The 17,153-nt window shown below is 41.5% G+C and overlaps 1 protein-coding gene across 3 annotated transcripts; it reads left to right on the plus strand.

The window, feature by feature from the left end:
• The first annotated feature begins 10,095 nt into the window (after nucleotides 1-10,095).
• ccn1l2 (cellular communication network factor 1, like 2) lies at nucleotides 10,096-16,731 on the plus strand. Of its 3 annotated transcripts, none has more exons than XM_039802811.1 (6): nucleotides 10,096-10,322; nucleotides 10,400-10,892; nucleotides 11,069-11,282; nucleotides 11,916-12,278; nucleotides 13,184-13,386; nucleotides 15,537-16,731. In XM_039802811.1, exons 2-6 carry the CDS (start codon nucleotides 10,824-10,826, stop codon nucleotides 15,837-15,839), a joined length of 1,152 nt encoding a protein of 383 aa, XP_039658745.1. In that variant the 5' UTR covers nucleotides 10,096-10,322; nucleotides 10,400-10,823; the 3' UTR covers nucleotides 15,840-16,731. The 3 variants fall into 3 exon arrangements, with proteins under 3 accessions (XP_039658745.1, XP_039658747.1, XP_039658746.1); XM_039802813.1 differs by having other exon boundaries at nucleotides 10,487-10,892; XM_039802812.1 differs by lacking the exon at nucleotides 10,096-10,322 and having other exon boundaries at nucleotides 10,340-10,892.
• The last annotated feature ends 422 nt before the right edge of the window (nucleotides 16,732-17,153 follow it).

Raw genomic sequence — 17,153 nt, forward strand, 5'->3', positions numbered from 1 at the left:
ACTTGATGCGAGAAAAATGAAAATGTTACATAATATTGTAATACCATCTTAAAAATTGCCGCAGTAAAACATTTGAGATAACAAAGCTAAAAAAAATTAAGAAATCATTTTAAAGTAATGCTAATAAAACATACATCATATAATCCATTAGGAGCAGCATTTTAAAACAGCATTATGATACTATAAAACAGTTCCATACAGCCATTCATGGATTTTTTGTCCACTGATAAAACAATGAAAAGCAAATAGTTTAATACCTATCAAAGCAAGCCAGGGAACATAAATAGTACAGCTACAAGGTGTCTACCTCATACAAACTATGCATTGCATTTTTTACAAGTAGTTGGTACAGTAGCTTCATGTTTATATTAATGTGTGTTTTACAGATACATAGTTTTGAAAAATGCAGTGCCGAAAAAAGTATTAGCCTCATCTTTTTAAGACTGATTAGCTGCATTAGCCCATGTGCACACTGTAGGTTTTCCTTTTCTTCTTTGTGTTCAAGCTACGGAATAATATTGCTTCAATAGTACCCCCATATCAAGCTCTGTCACTCAGCATAGCTTCTGAATGAACAGCTATGTTCCTGCCACAAATCCTCAGTAGGATTGATGTTAAAACTTAGTACATCTCACTTGACATCAAGCCCACATCCAAGTCAGACTTATTTTTTTTTTTTGCTTACGTCACTCCCCATACACTCGAACGGACCTAGACAGCTTGGTAGCGAAGCTCTTGTTTCACATTAGATGATAGAGCTAAACACAAACGACATTTCATGCAACAACTGTGAAGTTTTCATGTAGTTACTGTAATTGGGCCTGTGTACTTTTTCGTTCATTTGATTTCCGATTTTGAAACGAAAAGAGTGGTTCGGAAATAATGGAAGACTGCTCTGATGAAAGCCTTGTTTTCATGAGCTTCTGGGGCTAACTGCCAACTAGCTCGGAAGCTAACATCTAATGGCAGGCAGGTTGCTAATTAGCCAATACTGAAAAGTATGAAAGTACTAGTTTCCCCTGCTTTCTATCAATATTCCTCGGTATTTGTCTCTTGGTGTAGTTTGCTAACATGCTCGTAGACATGTAAATGAACTGTTTGCGTGCTAGCTAAGTCAACGGTCAACACCTTTTATATTAAGCTCAAGCGGCATTAGCTTCAGCTAAACCACAGTAGCAACTTGCACTGCCCCGTTAAACTTCAAACCTCGTATATAACGGTAATCGCGTAGCGGTTTTTACTGTATAGACATCTGTATGTGTGTTCGACCTTTTGAAATACTTAGATTAGGTGTGCTACTGTGCAGGTCATTGAGTGAAGCCAAATATCCGAGGAGCATCTCGTATGATTGTGAATTCTACTGAACCAGACTGAGAGACCATTTAAAGGCTCAGGAACCCTTTGCAGGTGTTTTGGATTAATTAGCTGATTAGAGTGGGACACTTTGAGCCTTCAATATTGAACCTTTTCACAATATTCAAATTTTCTGAGATTTTGAATTTGGGGTTTTCATAAGCTGTAAGCCATAATCATCAAAATTATAACAAATAAAGTCTTGAAATATCTCACTTTGCATGTAATGAGTCTATATAATATATTAGTTTCACCTTTTAAGTTGAATTACTGAAATAAACAAACTTTTTCGAGTTTCACCTGTATGCTTCTGGTTCACCTGTTATTAATTGTTAATTGTTAATAAAGCAAAATCGCCCCTTTGTACACTTGGTTGTAATGGAGACTGAATTCTTGCTGTTACTATGAAAGTCCATCATAACGAAACAACACACCATTCTACTTTTGAGGGCTAAATTACATGAAATATGGCTTGTTTTCTGTTTTGAACACATTGTCATCAATAGTAACAAGCTTCAAAATGACCCATTTTTCAAATTTAGATATCGTTTCAAAATCAGAAATCAAATGAACGAAAAAGTACACGGGCCCAATTACAGTAGGCTAACTACATGAAAACTTCGCTGTTGTTGCATGAAATGTCATTTGTGTTTAGCCTAGATCATCAGTTTCTATCATCTAATGTGTGCTTCGCTACTGTTAGAATAATTTACATTATCAAAGTATAGACGGAACAACTGAAGTTATATCAATGTTCATTTTTACTTGTGAACACAAGGAGGCAGTTACAGTACTCACAGCATGAGTACAGAAGTGACCTAACGAAAAGCTCTCTACAGCTGCTTTTCATAATACCAAGTGAAATCAATCATGATACAAGAGTTGATGTCATCAGTTGTTATCTTGTCAGAGTCGATGACGTCTCCTTTATCTAGTCAGGGAGCGCCTTTCCTCAGCATCACACCGTGCTCAGACAAGGACACGCAATGGCTCCATGTTATCTTGTTTAGAGTACTCAGTAAAATATTATTCTATGCAAACAGTTTAATAATAACAAGAGAGAGAAAAGAGTAATCAGTATAATATTGTATTCTTATACAAACAGTTTAATAAATAACCAGAGAAAAAGTATATATCATAATTTTTCTAACGGCTACCAGGCTGTCTTGTTTTTGTCTTCAAAAAACTTTATTATTCAAGTACATATTACATAAACACATTGAAAACATTAAATACATATTTACATACATACATACATGAAAAAGGGGCACATGAAATTTACATTATAGAGGTTGTAAGACATGTAAATGTTCAAAGTCTGGATGGCTTTCTTATTTGTCAGTCCTGTTAAAGTTTCAAAATATAATTTCATGTTATTTTTAAATTGGTGAATATTCGGTTTTCTTTTAGACCATTTACATTTATGGATATAAAATTTTCCAAATAAAATTTAAAGATTCAAAATCAAAACATGGCATTTATCCAAATAATTTCTTTAATAGTAAAAAATGCTACCAGGCTTAGTCCATTCGAGTGTATGGGGAGTGACGTAAGCAAAGAATATGGCTGACTTGATGTGTGAAAGTTCTTAAACTGTTACTGTAAGCTGTTGCTCCAATGACCTTGGTGGCAAGCAAGAAAAGATATTTTTTCTATTAAGAAGGATTCCTCTTCTGTTGCTCTTCCTGAGGTTTCTTCCATTAAACTTGCCTTGGTAATTATACATTTATAATATTATGATAATAATAATAATAATACCTGTTTCACAAAACTATAAAGATAAGAACTAAAGATAAGAACTAAAATGTCAGACCTGGAACATTTATTCTTCTTACTCAACAGTTTTTTGGCTCGCTTCATATGTTTGAATAATAATAATAATAATAATAATAATAATAATAATAAAAGTTAACTTACCGTATATAGAACCTTTCCAAACAATGTTACGAAGTGCTTTACAATATAAAACAAATAATACAAGTAAATACGATCCAAACACAAGATATAACAAGATAAATTAATTACAACAAATTAAGAAAAAGCCTTAAAAGGGAATTTTAGGATGAGACGTAAAAGAGGATGCTGAGTTTGAAGTTCATAGCTGAGGGAAACCAATGTTATGTCTATGCACATAATGCTAATAAGAGGGGACCCATATTAGATCCATGGGGGACCCCCAACAGAGAAAAGCACTAAAGGGGGAGGAGGGGCATCTCCAAGTTTAACAGAGAAGGCCCCGTTGGACAGATAAAGTACGTAAATCTGCCCTATAGATAGGAAATTAACCAGTCCAGACTCCAGAGCCACATTACTGATGCCAACATAGCTTTTGAGACAGTTGATTTTAGACATTGTGGTCCACTGTGTCAAAGGCTGAGCTGAGGTCAAGGAGAATTCAAATTTACAGGCCTGCGTCGGCAGCAAGCAGTGAGTCATTACTGACCTTAACAAAAGAAGTCTCAGTGCTTTATAGAAAGTGAAACCCAGATAGATTTTAGTTTTTTTTCGAAAATGGGATTGTTCATAAAAGAAAATAAGTGGAGTCAATTTTATCTAATAAGGACAATAGTTTGTTTCATTAAAAAAAACTATTTAATAAACAGTAGTTTTTAGACAGAGATAAAAAGAAAGAGCTTTATACCTTTGGGCATCAGAGGGCTGATGTGCAGATGCCTGCTGCCAGTCATGGGCATCCAAATGCACCATAGCTCATGATATAATCTGCTCACACTCATCTATGAATTCTAATACTCAGCTGGTTATGAGTGTGTACAGTATGGACAGTATGTGTTTGGAGGGAAAAATGGAACCCATTCAGGATAAGTGGGATGAGTGATGACTTCAGTGTACCATGAGCTTTTTAAGCACACTAGTATGAGGAATGTGGAGAAGACGTAACCTGTGGAGGCAGTGTCATGACTATGTGCAGCTTTCACACACACATATACACACATACTCGAACACAGCTGATTCCAAACTTGGACATTTACCTAATTGCACGTTTGTTGTCAACGAATGTGCAAATGTGTTGAGATGTTCGTAATTCTTGCATCTACTGTACAACTAGGATGAAAAAATATAAACCTCTGAAAAATACTGTTGCAGTGTGGTTATAGATCTATAATGTCAGAAATAACGAGTAAAAGTCTTAAGCCCGTAGAGACTGCAGCCTTCCTTACACCTTGCAATATGAGTGTTGATCAGTTCTGTGTCACGTGCTTACCTGGAAATTAAGTAGGTTAATTTAACAAATGTATGATTTTAACCTAACCCACAATCTCTTTCTAAACTGAACTAGTTTTAGCTTTTGAGTGCCATCCGTGGCACTCTTTGGACATTAAATTATCCGTGAACTTGTTTTGGGTGTTGTCCTTTTTTTCATCTTAAACTTTGACCCTCTCACTGTGTGTTTTCCCTTAATCAATGTTAATTTGAACATTGTGGTCGCCTAAAAATGTCTTGTTCAGCATTTGGTAGCGCATTGCCAACCAAAGCTAGCTAGCTAGTACTAGCGTTAGTCTGCCGATTTTCAACCAGCTCTGTCTGTGTAATGCCATACATGCAGATTACTGTTGCCAGTACCCAGAGGTCACCATTTACCCGCTGGCAAAACTCAGCTGGGTGTCTCGCGGCAGCCAGTTAAAAAGCTTTCCTACTTTAGTCTAGAGCAGCGCCATTCAAACCATAGACGAAAATGGTTTAGCCGCATCATCCTCCCCAGCACCACCTTCTTGTCCAAATATGGTCACTTCTGGCTCCAAAATACCAAGATGGCTACAGCCAAATGCCAAACTTCAGGGTTCAAAATGGCAGTCCACAAACCAATAGGTGACGTCACTGATGCTACATCCATTATATTTACAGACCATGGTTAAGCTATGAGGACGAGGATAGGAATAAACGACCTATATAGTCATATGGTTTGGAGGACTTGTTGAAAGAAAGATTTCTCTGCTACTGAATATGTAATATTGGTTGAGGAGAAGAGACACTATTTTGAAACTGCAATTGCTTTATGTATTTATGTATACTGTATGTATTATGAATGTACAACCGAGTCTCATGGCAGTACGTCAAATGGTCACGTTATTTTAATCTATTGATACGTGTTCACGGGGACGTTTTTGTCGTTTTTTTCGTGGTGGCCAGGATGAAAATGTAAACTAATGTATTTAAATGGGAAGCATATGTCGTGGTCACAGCACGTCTACGGTAGCAAGTAGCATTAAATGCCGAAAATCCACGTAAGGAGGAGGTTGGTTGGGGTGGTGGATGGGACAAACAATTCCGGACTTTCACCCAGGAGGCTGGGGATCGCGTCCCGCGTGTGGTGTTTTGTTTCCCCGTTAACCGTCCCGTTATTGTTGCGTGTTCCCTGCGGCCGTCTCCCGGCGTGTGAGGCGTCCTTTCCCGTTTGTTTTGCGGCCGTGTCCCGGCTTGTGAAGCATCCTCCCCCACGGCCGTTTCCTGGCGTGTGAAGCGTCCTTTACCCGTTGTTTTTTTCCTAAACCCAACCTCCGCCATCCCGTTATTGTCGCGCGTCCCCCGCGGTTGTCTCCCAGCGTGTGAGGCATCCTCCCCCAGGGTGTGGTGTTTGCTTTCCCCGTTAATCTCCGTATAGACCATTTCGTGCTGGCCACCACGAAACAAAGATAACGTGTCCCCGTGAACATGTATCAATAGATAAAAAAATAACGTGACCATTACACAAACTGCTGTGAGACCGTGTTGGAATGTATGTTAAGGCTATTAATCTTATGTAAGTAAATAGCCTAATGTTGTCAGCTCAAGAAAAATATCAGTGATTTAATAAACAGGCATCTAGGAGTTGCCTTTAAGATCTTTTTCACTTCAAAATTCCTTTAACAAGATTAAACAGGCAAAATCCCATAAGCCTTCTTAAGTGTTCTACTGGCTGCTAACTCCTAACACACTGGACTAGACGTGCTGTGAGCCTGTTGCCTTTATAGTTCTCTGTGGTTGGCTCAGGCGTTGCAGCACCTTTTCCTGTATGCTGCAAACACTTTTTGTTTATCCTTTGGATTGCTATGAAAGTGTGATTCTGAGTTGTTCAGCAGGATATGCAATTTCCGTTACTACATTTATAGTGAAAGGAGCCTTTTTATGTCTATGGTTACAAAATGAAAGCAGATTGAAGAAAATTCTAGATAGTAGTTGATTTGCATTTGAAACTCACAGAAACAAGGTATCTTGTTAGTAGTCTGTAAGACAAAAAACACATTATCGGACTGACTCTACTCTTGGATGGTGTCAGATACCGAGCTGAGAAAACAAACAGGGGGCAACAGTATGTTGAATCTCCGCCGACTCCTGACCTCCGTGTGTTTTGGAAATGTTTGCCTGGCTGACAAACAATGGTTGGCACATGGCCAGATAGGAGGCTGCCAAACTGGCAACCCCTCCACCCGTCCTCGACCCCCTCCTCCTCCCGCTCCTCCATCAGTGTCCGACGCAGCGTGGCCAGTACACACATCCTGCCTTTGTGGGCCAGGAATTCTAAGAATCCAGACTGTTGCCCTCCTCCCCACTGCTGCCCAACAAGGTGGTCTCAGCCCACCTCCCTCTCATCCCCCATCTCACCCCACTCCAGCGTCCCGGTGGTTTTACAGCCGAGCCGGGTGTCTGGGTGGCTGTATGTGGTTTGATTGTGTGCTCTCTCTGCACACAGTAACATCACCATTTCAGTCTGGAGCTACAACACCTGCTCTCAGGAAGTGAGCTGTGTGTAGTAGGACCAACTTTTAACCTAAAGGCCTCAGGTTTGGTCCCATCAACATACTCAAGTTTGATGAGGTTTTCAGGGTGGGTTGTGGGGTGCTGAGGTTAGTGCTTTTTCATCTCTAAATGTGACTTCTTTAATGCCATAAAGTGTGGAAATGCTTCTGAAATAACATGGCATACATTTTTTATTTATTTATTGAAATACACAAAACTACTCCCAAAATGTTGTGGTTTGTGGCCCCTTAAAGCAGCTATCAATATTTAATATGAGTCAAATGACAGTATGTATAGCCTAATGTATGCATAATCTACATGCACACACTCTGTAGTTCCCCTCAGCTCTATGGAGTATTTCCAGCTGTTTGAGTTCACGCTCACTGCTATTATAGTGGCATCTCCAGCAGCAGCAGGCAGCTATTTTCAGCAAAAAAGATCTAATAAACCCACTGTACACTACCTGCACAGCATCAGACAGCAGACAGACACAGTTAGAGACTGGTAAACATAGTGGAACATTTAGCAATTAAGAGCCATATATTTTAAGTGTAGACCAAAGCTGCAAGGCTAAAAGGTGAGTGGATGTATCAGCTGCACGTGTAAATAAGAAACTATTCAGGCCTGATTTAGCCGTGAACAATTCCACCTTAGTGTCACAATGAGATATGTGGCTTGTAAGAAAATGGGTCCAGTATTTACTTTGGTGACTATGCAGCAAAAGAATCTGTCATAATCTGTGTTCATGTTCCTGCCGCTGTAGTCACCTAAAGGAGTGTGACTGTGGCGAAACCCACGTGACACAGATACAGGAAATTACTCAGAGTTGCATCCTTTCGCTTCTAAACCGTATCTGGTTAAACTAGTATCAGTATTGCCCAACACTGCTTGCAATACAAGCTGGATTTAGTGCTGTGATGCTGCCAGCACAGGTTGCTAATGTAGGCTACTTTTGGCAAATGCCGGTTCAACCGTTTTGCATAAAATCAAACCGATTTAGCCTCATACAGCGGACCAGACCTGTGAAACCAGGAATCGACCCAACTCTACAACTATTTGCTAAGAGGTTCGTAAAATCAACTTTAAAAAGTGGTAATATGTCAGTGTTGTGTTCACAGCTTGTTTTTCATTGTCACAGGCGGAAAGTGACAACAAAGTGGCCGAAAAAAATCAGTGATTGCAGGTTTAAAGAAAAACTTAGTAGCAGCTTAAAGTCGTCTTTTGCTGACCATCACTCACCTTGCTGCACTGATGTACTGTAGATGTGTACTTAAGGGTGTGTCAGTAAACTGTAACATCACTGTTGGGTGTGGTTACAGCAGGTAAAGAAGAGCCATAGACTGTAAAAATAATGGACAAAGCTTCCAGGTCCTAAAAGTGAAGCCAATGGGGAATTGCCTTTAACCTGCATTCTATCTCATTTCCAGCAGGGGGTGACTCCACTGCCTCCAAAAAGAAGTTTGTTTGTATTGAAAGTATATGGGAGAATGGCCTTACTTCTCACTTGATTTCTTTACCTCAGTAGATATTTTCATAATGAGTTTATGGTCTCAATCGCTAGTTTCAAGTGTTCTTCAATTCAGCATTATGTTCATTTTGTAATTTATGGTCTCATTTATTTTAAAATTGATGATTAAGCAAGGGATGCTTTAGGGCGTGGCTACATGCCAACCTGTCAATCAGGATACAGGCTTAGCAATGCTTACCATGCCACTGTGTACATTAAAATAGCCGCGAACTTGTTTTTGGGTGTTGTTCGTGTTTTCTCCTTAAACTTTGACCATCTCACTATGTGTGTTTTCACTTCACCAAAGTTAATTGGAACATTTTGGTCACCTAAAAATGTCTTGTCCAGCGTTCTGCCAACTGAGCTAGCTAGCCAGCGCTAGCGCAGGGGTCACCAACCTTTTTGAGAGCTACTTCATGGGTATTGAGTCATATGAAGGGCTACCAGTTTGATACACTCTTCTGAAATAACAAATTTGCTCAGTTTGCCTTTAGTTATATATGGTTATTAATGATTAATGATACTCATCTATGTGAAGACACTGATCATGTTAATGATTTCTCACAATACTTATCAACAATGACTTAACAAGGTGGGAAAAGATAATATCAATATTCAATTTTAATTTTTAGAACAGGCCTGAGGGCTACTCATGTGGTCCTTGGTGACCCCTGCGCTAGCGTTAGCTGGTAACTTTAGGGAAAGTTTGCCAATTTTCTGTGAGGTCTGTGTTTACCCGCTTCAGAAGGGTTGAAAAACTCTGTTTAGCTTAGGGCCGCGCCAATGCAACCATAAACAACACTGACTTGGCCGAGTCATCCTCTTCAGCTCCACCCTCTTGTCAAAAAACATAACATCCGGTTTTAAAAAAACAAGATGGCGATGGCCAAATTGCCAAACTCAAGGCTTCAAACGGTGGTCCACAAACCAATGGGTGACGTCACTGCTGCTACATCCACTATTTCTACAGTCTATGAGCAGAGCACACTTTTGACCTGACCCAAGTTATATAATGGCATACTACGGTCCGTCCTGCTCAAATGTTCCACAGAAAGCAGAGCTGGTCAGTTCTTCAGTAAATATGAATTGCTTAATTACTGGATTATATCCATAATCTCATGTAATTATGATATATGTTCTCTTGTTGAATTCGGTTTTGACACACACATGTATTACAACATGTGTTGTGTCCACAGTCCCAGTAGTTTCTCCGTTTGCACCATGTTTTTCAGGGAGCAAGGGAAGAGCTTTAGCAGCCTTATGAAATGCACCAAATTACATTTCCCATGTTCATGACAGCGCGAGCCAACGCTTAATGTGAGGACTTTCCTGCTCTTCAACAAAACATTTTTACGTGCCCCTGGGATGACAATGGAAATGCAGAGTTTTTCCTACCAATCATGGGAACCCGAGGAAAGGCCTGTGTTTCCTGGAATGCGGCCCATTCGGAAAGAGATGGAGGGAACACAGGATGTCCTGAGCACAGTGTCCCGCAGCACACTGCAGTGGAGAGGACAGAGCCCGGCTGGTTGGCCAGAGCTGGTGAAAGAGTTGTTCACAGGGATTTTCTCCACATCACCACTTCCCCTGTTAAAGACTCTACCATGATGGAGTGGGATTCCACACTCAGGTTTTCCATTACACCTGTCTTAAAATTGTTTTCTTTTTTTTTCTTGCAGATATCCCTGGGTATGTGTGAGGCTTACGATTACCCTTAAAGCCTAAGGTACAATATATTTTTGATCACTATTTACTATATATTTACCTACTATACATTTTGACACCTTGACATTTCTCTCTAAGGTCACATGTCCACAATAACACAATGATTTGAACATGTCTCTGTCGATATTTCGCACCCGCCACCGCCTCCCTCTGGACACTCTCCAGCCGTCTTGAGAGGAGAGTCGATGATATCACAGCGGGGGCGGGGGCATGTGTGTCTATAAGTACAGGCACAACACAGGGAAACCTCTCTATGAAGTAGAGCTGAGCTGTGCTGACAACAAGATACTGTAGGAGAGCAAGCAAGAGCAGACGGGTGTACTTCTTGGTGCATAGACTCTGAACTGTGGATACTCTTTTTTTATCCTGGAGCTGACAAACAAGACTTCTTTCTTCTAGGGACTTTGGATGGTCGATCAAAAACTACTTTACTCTACATTTCTTTATTCCTTTGGAAGGTTTTACTAGTTTTTTCTCTTTTTGTTCATCTGCTGTAATCAAGATGCTTAGCCCCGTTACTTTGCAGCAGATCATTTCCACCCTGCTTGTGCTCGGCAGCGCTGCAGTGATGGTGAGTTGCTGTGACTTGTGGCCACCTTCTGTGTTCATTTCTGTTCACTTCGTTTTCTCCTTATATTTAATATTGGATGAACTGTCATCCTATTCTTTTTGATTTTTTAATGTTGATGAAATCCCAATCCACCCATTGTCACGCATCCTGACCTGACCTCTGACCCTGTTCCTCAGGCAGAGAGGGCATGCCCGGCGGAGTGCTCCTGCACCCCCTCGCCCCAGCCGTGCCCGCTGGGTGTCAGCTGGGTGACCGACCACTGTGGCTGCTGTAAAGTTTGTGCTCGGCAGTTTAATGAGGACTGCAGCGCCACCGAACCTTGTGATCACATCAAGGGGCTACGCTGCCATCTGGGGGCTGGAGGAGAACCTGAGAGAGGACTGTGTCGAGGTGAGGGCAAAAACTAGGCTGAGTGAAAGCCCACATTATGTCCATATGTAGATGTTATTAAAGGAAGGAAGGAGAGGGGGAAAAACAATGGCCACCAGTTAACACAAGGCTAATAACCAGTGTTAACAAAAGATTACCTATTAAAGGAGGCCTCCAATGATTTCACATGTGGAGATTTCCTTGAAGCCTTTGGAAATAGATATATAAATTCTGGAGGAGCTCTTTAAAGTCAGAGAAAATAACCCTGGTGGAGTCATCAGGGTCTAATAAAAGTTACATTATGGGAAGCGTAGGATCCAGGGTTTTTGGAGATTGACTATAGTAGGGATTGACGGAAAGGATATTTCCACTTCTGTTACACAACATGTTGGCCATTCTTTTTAAAATATAAAATTGCAATACAAAATCACTGCCGTACCCCTTTAAATTGTTCAGAAAACATGAAATCATGAAATATTCCCTTTTAGAATTTTTTTTTCTTTGTGTGCGGTTTGACTTTACAGGCTATGATGTGTTTGTGTTTGTGTACAAATGCAGGTTTTCCACTGTGTCCTATGTCTATGAAGTTCAAAGGTCTCTCTTCACAGCTGTTTCCTGTGTGTGTGTGTGTGTGTGTGTGTGTGTGTTCGACAGCTGAGGCCCAGGGTTTGCCCTGCGAGTTTGGCGGGCGGGTGTACCAGCATGGCGAAGACTTCCAGCCCAACTGCCAGCACCAGTGCACCTGTATGGACAGGGTGGTGGGCTGCATGCCCCTCTGTCCTCCCCAAGTGCCACTGCCCGACTGGCGCTGCATGCGGCCCCGGCTCGCCAGGCCCGAGGGCGGCTGCTGCGAGGAATGGGTGTGTGATGACAACAACCACATCAGTGAGGAGCCAGACGAGCTGACACACACCTCCCTGCCAGACAGCAAGCCTCTTCCCAACCACATCAGTGCCTTGCTGCATGCCCAGCCGCAGCCTCGGCACCCAGCTGCCACCGGAGGGGCCACGTTCAGAGGTAAACATCACACTGTGTCCCAGCGGAGCTTTTCTTGATGCCTACCACCAACACCTAATATGGTCTGATGGAGATTTTCCATGTTGATGTGCAGGAGATGGGCTAAACTCAGCTTCACAATCACTGAACACAAAATATTCCACAATATGATATGATACAATTGCACGGTTACACATATCCTATAAAAAACTGCTTTGGAATCCATCTTGAACTGGTGTAATTATGTGATATACCAGATACTGTACACCATTACAGTAACATTACATTAGAAATGTATACATTTCAGATTCCAGTTCAAATTCTTTTGGACCATATGTATTTTTTGGACACATATATATGTGTATTAACCTAAATATGTTTCTTATTTTAAACTAGATGTAAAGTCTTTAACCCTGCTTACGAAAATGTCGTAGGGCCTTTAGTTTAACAATTAAAAGTTATTTCCATAGGAGCTTGAATGTAAAAACCTAATTAAAAAAATTAATCATGGCAGTGTTTTTCTGCCAATTAGATATGTCTGTCATTTAATTTGAATATATATTTGTAGAGCTGATATTTTATCCTGACGGTGGAATTACAAGAAAGCTCATAGTAAGTACAAAATGCATAGGGTTTAACCTCATAGGAGCATGAATGTGCGGAGTCAATATAATGGCAACCTTCACAGTAGACTTTGATATTTCTTTTGTAGAAGTGAAGATTTTTACCTGGCATTAACACCACAGTAAAGGTTATGGGGTCGCCAAAAACTTTGTGATTCATCCTATGGGGACCTTAAATGTCCACAGATAATTTTATTAAAATGTGTCAGATGTTGATAAACAACCTCTATATTCAGGGTCTTCCCTGAGGCTATTCATTGTTTGATTGTAACTCATTGCCTTTGTTTTTTGGCTTTCCCACAGAAATAGTGTCCTTCCCCATGTCTGAGGTTTTACTCAAATCCAGCTGTTTCCCACAAATCACAGAGTGGACCGACTGTTCCACCACATGTGGGATGGGCATTTCAAGTCGGGTGACCAATAACAACCCAGGCTGTCGACTGGTCAGAGAAACCAGACTGTGCCAGATCCGGCAATGTGAGCTGCAGCTCCCTGCAGCTAGCAAGGTACACTAAAGAAACACAACCATTAGTCCAATACTTGTAGTGAGCTGGCTTTGAGATGATTAGACTTTAATTGTATTTGGTATTTTTCAACCTGGACCCTATTTTTCCCATGCATTTGTGTGTGACTAAAAAATCTTTGAAATTGGTCCAGTTTTGAGCAAGGACGCTGCAACCGGCAGCCGCAAACTAGGCTGCAATGTAACCCTATGGGGCAAATGTACATCGTCAAAGTCCGCCCACTAAAAGTGCTGTTTTTGTGAAGTCTTGTTCTGAAATCTTGCAAGGTGACTTGTCGGATGTATAGTGTGGAACACAAGTTGGGAGAGAGGAGTTCCCGGGGAGTTTGTTGTTTTAGAGTACAGACAGCGTAGCTTTATGTTATCTAAAAGATTTCCAATTGCGCATTTCCGAATTGTGCCAACAAAACGGCTAGCTGGACTTTCAGCTTTCATAGACCTTACCTTTGGATACTGACAGGCTGAAGTTGAGGCTAGTTGTGCTAAAGCCTCAAATGAATCCTAACACCAGAGTTTCCGCTAGAAAAAAATTGGTGCCGGTCATGTGACCTGTAAGGTTTCATTTTACCGGTCAAATGGGAAAAGTTCCGGTCCAATATTTTCCGTGTTTATTGTGCTAAAAACAATTGATAGGCAGGCTATACTGTATATAAAGAATAATATCGTCAAGGGATGTAGAGTCATACTATTTTTATTGACCAGTTTGAACCACTTAGATGGTAGATTTTACCGTAATCCCAATAAGTAGGCCTACCTCGCAGGCTGTTGCGAAAGTCAAGCCTCCGTAACGGCAGAGAGCTGTCATCAAATGGCATCTCGAGGTGCGCCTGTGGCATTAACGTTAATGAGATGGGCTGTAGCTGGTGCCGACTCATCCTCGCTGGCAATTTCTTGGCTTGATATACGTTAGACCAGCCGCTGCTTGGTGTTCTGAAGTAATTCACAATATTTCGCCATTTGTTGTAAGTCTACGCTAGTCTTCTGCATTCAATCAGAGTGAGAACGCGTCATTTCTAAATGAAAAAAATATGATTGTTCGTTGTTTTAATAGAACGAAAGATATGAAAATCACTATAGCCTATTTTAACACAATTCAAATTGTGCAGAGGGAATTATTTCCATCGGTCATTCTGACCGGAGACAATTCGAATTTTCGGTCCTCATCATTTTCTTTACCATACGGTAATTACCGGACAACGGAAATGCACCCTAACACTCAGGCGCATTCACTGCGACTTGCAGACCATCGGGTCTGCAGTGACCAATTTGACCGGGGACTACTGCCAGCCAAAGACAAGAAATCCTATACCAAAACACAAGTAAAATGCAGTTCCAAGAGTGGAGAGCTGCAGACAGAGCGGATGTAAGCTAATGCTATTTAGCTAAAGATACTTTGTTGACCTGGCATAAGTAAGTTACACATGGAAGCATGGCAGGATAACAGCAACTTTTCCATTTCTCCATGATGTAGTCGGACAACTACTGGGGGCGGCTGTGGTTAAGTGGTAGAGCGGTTGCCTGCCAGTTGGAAGGTTGGTGGTTCGATCCCTGGCCCTGCAGTCCCATGTCGAAGTGTCCTTGGGCAAGACACTGAACCCCGAGTTGCCCCCGATGCTGCGCCATCTGAGTGTAAATGTGTGTGAGTGTTTATCTGATGAGCAGGTGGCACCTTATGCGGCAGCCTCGGCTACAGTGTATGAATGGTGAATGGATCCTGTACTATGTTAAAGCGCTCAGAGTAGTCGTTAAGACTAGAAAAGCGCTATATAAAAACAGTCCATTTACATTTACAACAATCTGAGCCTGTCAAAAACAGCACTTTTAGTGGATGCACATTGATGATGCGCGTTTTGCCCTAGGGTTACGTTGCAGCCCGGTCCACAACTGCTGGTTACAGAACGCTTGCTCAATACTGGACCAATTTCAAAGGTTTTTGTTCATATTAGTCACTCAAATCCAAATACATAGGGAAAAGGGCCCAGGTTGAAATATACCCAAATTACCAGGGAATGTGATTTTCACATTGTATGTAAAACGAATAATTAAATCAATGAATACTGCATTGTTCTGTGATGAAAATTCTATAGGAGTTTCATGATGTAATTTTAATTGGTCTCTGTTTCTGTAATCCAGAAGGGGAAGAAGTGTCAGCGAACTGTCCGCCCCCAGGAATCGGTCCCAATCACTTTTGCGGGATGCTCGACGACACAGTGGTACCGCCCTCGCACCTGTGGGACTTGCACTGACGACCGTTGCTGCACACCCTCCCTCTCCCGCACTGTGCGGCTCCGCTTCCACTGCCCTGACGGAGAGGGCTTCTATAGAAATGTCATGTGGATCCAGCGCTGCAGTTGCAATACAAGCTGTCGTATACCAAGCGGGCCCTCCAGCCCTTCAGTCAGCCTCCACAACGACATCCACACCTTCAGGCACTGAGGCCGACGGGTTCCTGCCCAGCGCTGGCCTGGCACACTGGGCAAAGACTCCCCCTCCCCCTCACCCCCCCAAACCACCACCAACCCCCACTCCTGCCACCCTCCTCCCCAACAAGGCAATACACTCGCTTGCACTTTAAGCTTCCTGCCACAATGACATCAGTTTGTCCACACTAGAGGTGTGTTACTCCTCTAGTACCAGGGCAGCTCTGAGGACAGCACTCTGCAGTGTGCTGCTGTGTTAGACTGTTGGCAGAGAGCTTTTACTGAAACTTCTTTTATTTAATTGTAATTTTGTATCCTCCACGCAGAGGGCGATGTGACAATTTGTCATACAGAAAGAAGGTTTTTTAGACCAGTAACAGAGAACATTTATGAGAAGTGATGGGGAATTATGGACATGCATTTTGAATGATGAGGAAGAACTAGATGACATAACACATTCATTAGAGACTAGAGGCTATGTGTTCTTTATTGCCTGTCCTTTGTGATAAAATGTTTATCTGTATGTGTGCATGTATGTGTGTGTGTGTGTGTGTGTGTGTGTGTCTGTGTGAAAGTGTATTGGTATGTTTGAAGAATGAGAAACTTTCCCAAGTGAGAGTTTACAGAGAATGTGCTCATTATGCTACTACAGTATATAGATGAAAGTATATAGTGTATATGGACTTCACTCTTGGTTGTGGAGTGGTAAATTCTATGATCACCTCATTTTTCGGGGTGTGATTTTATTTTGTATTTGTTTGCGTGCGTGTCCTTCACAATGTACATACAATGCTTTGTTTAAGGAATAAAAAGATGCTAAATATTTAAGACATGTTACACATGTTCATTGGACGTTTTTTTTGTTCTATTAACTTCTGCACGTCAAATAAAAACGTATCAACCTGTAATATGTCTTATTATTTGGCAAATGTTTGAATTAAGTGTATCCAGAGGCGTTGCCGTTGTTTTAGTGTTAAAGGTCCCATGGCATGAAAATTTCACTTTATGAGGTTTTTTAACATTAATATGAGTTCCCCCAGCCTGCCTATGGTCCCCCTGTGGCTAGAAATGGCGATAGGTGTAAACCGAGCCCTGGGTATCCTGCTCTGCCTTTGAGAAAATGAAAGCTCAGATGGGCCGATCTGGAATCTTCTCCTTATGAGGTCATAAGGAGCAAGGTTACCTCCCCTTTCTCTGCTTTGCCCACCCAGAGAATTTGGCCCACCCATGAGAGAGAGAGAGAGACATCATGGCTTTCAAACGAGCAAAGTGGCAGTTGGCCAAGACCCTCCACCTTAATCTCTCCTCCTCAATAACTACAGACACAGAA

Source organism: Perca fluviatilis, chromosome 6 (assembly GCF_010015445.1).
Source record: "Perca fluviatilis chromosome 6, GENO_Pfluv_1.0, whole genome shotgun sequence".
Taxonomy (NCBI): domain Eukaryota; kingdom Metazoa; phylum Chordata; class Actinopteri; order Perciformes; family Percidae; genus Perca; species Perca fluviatilis.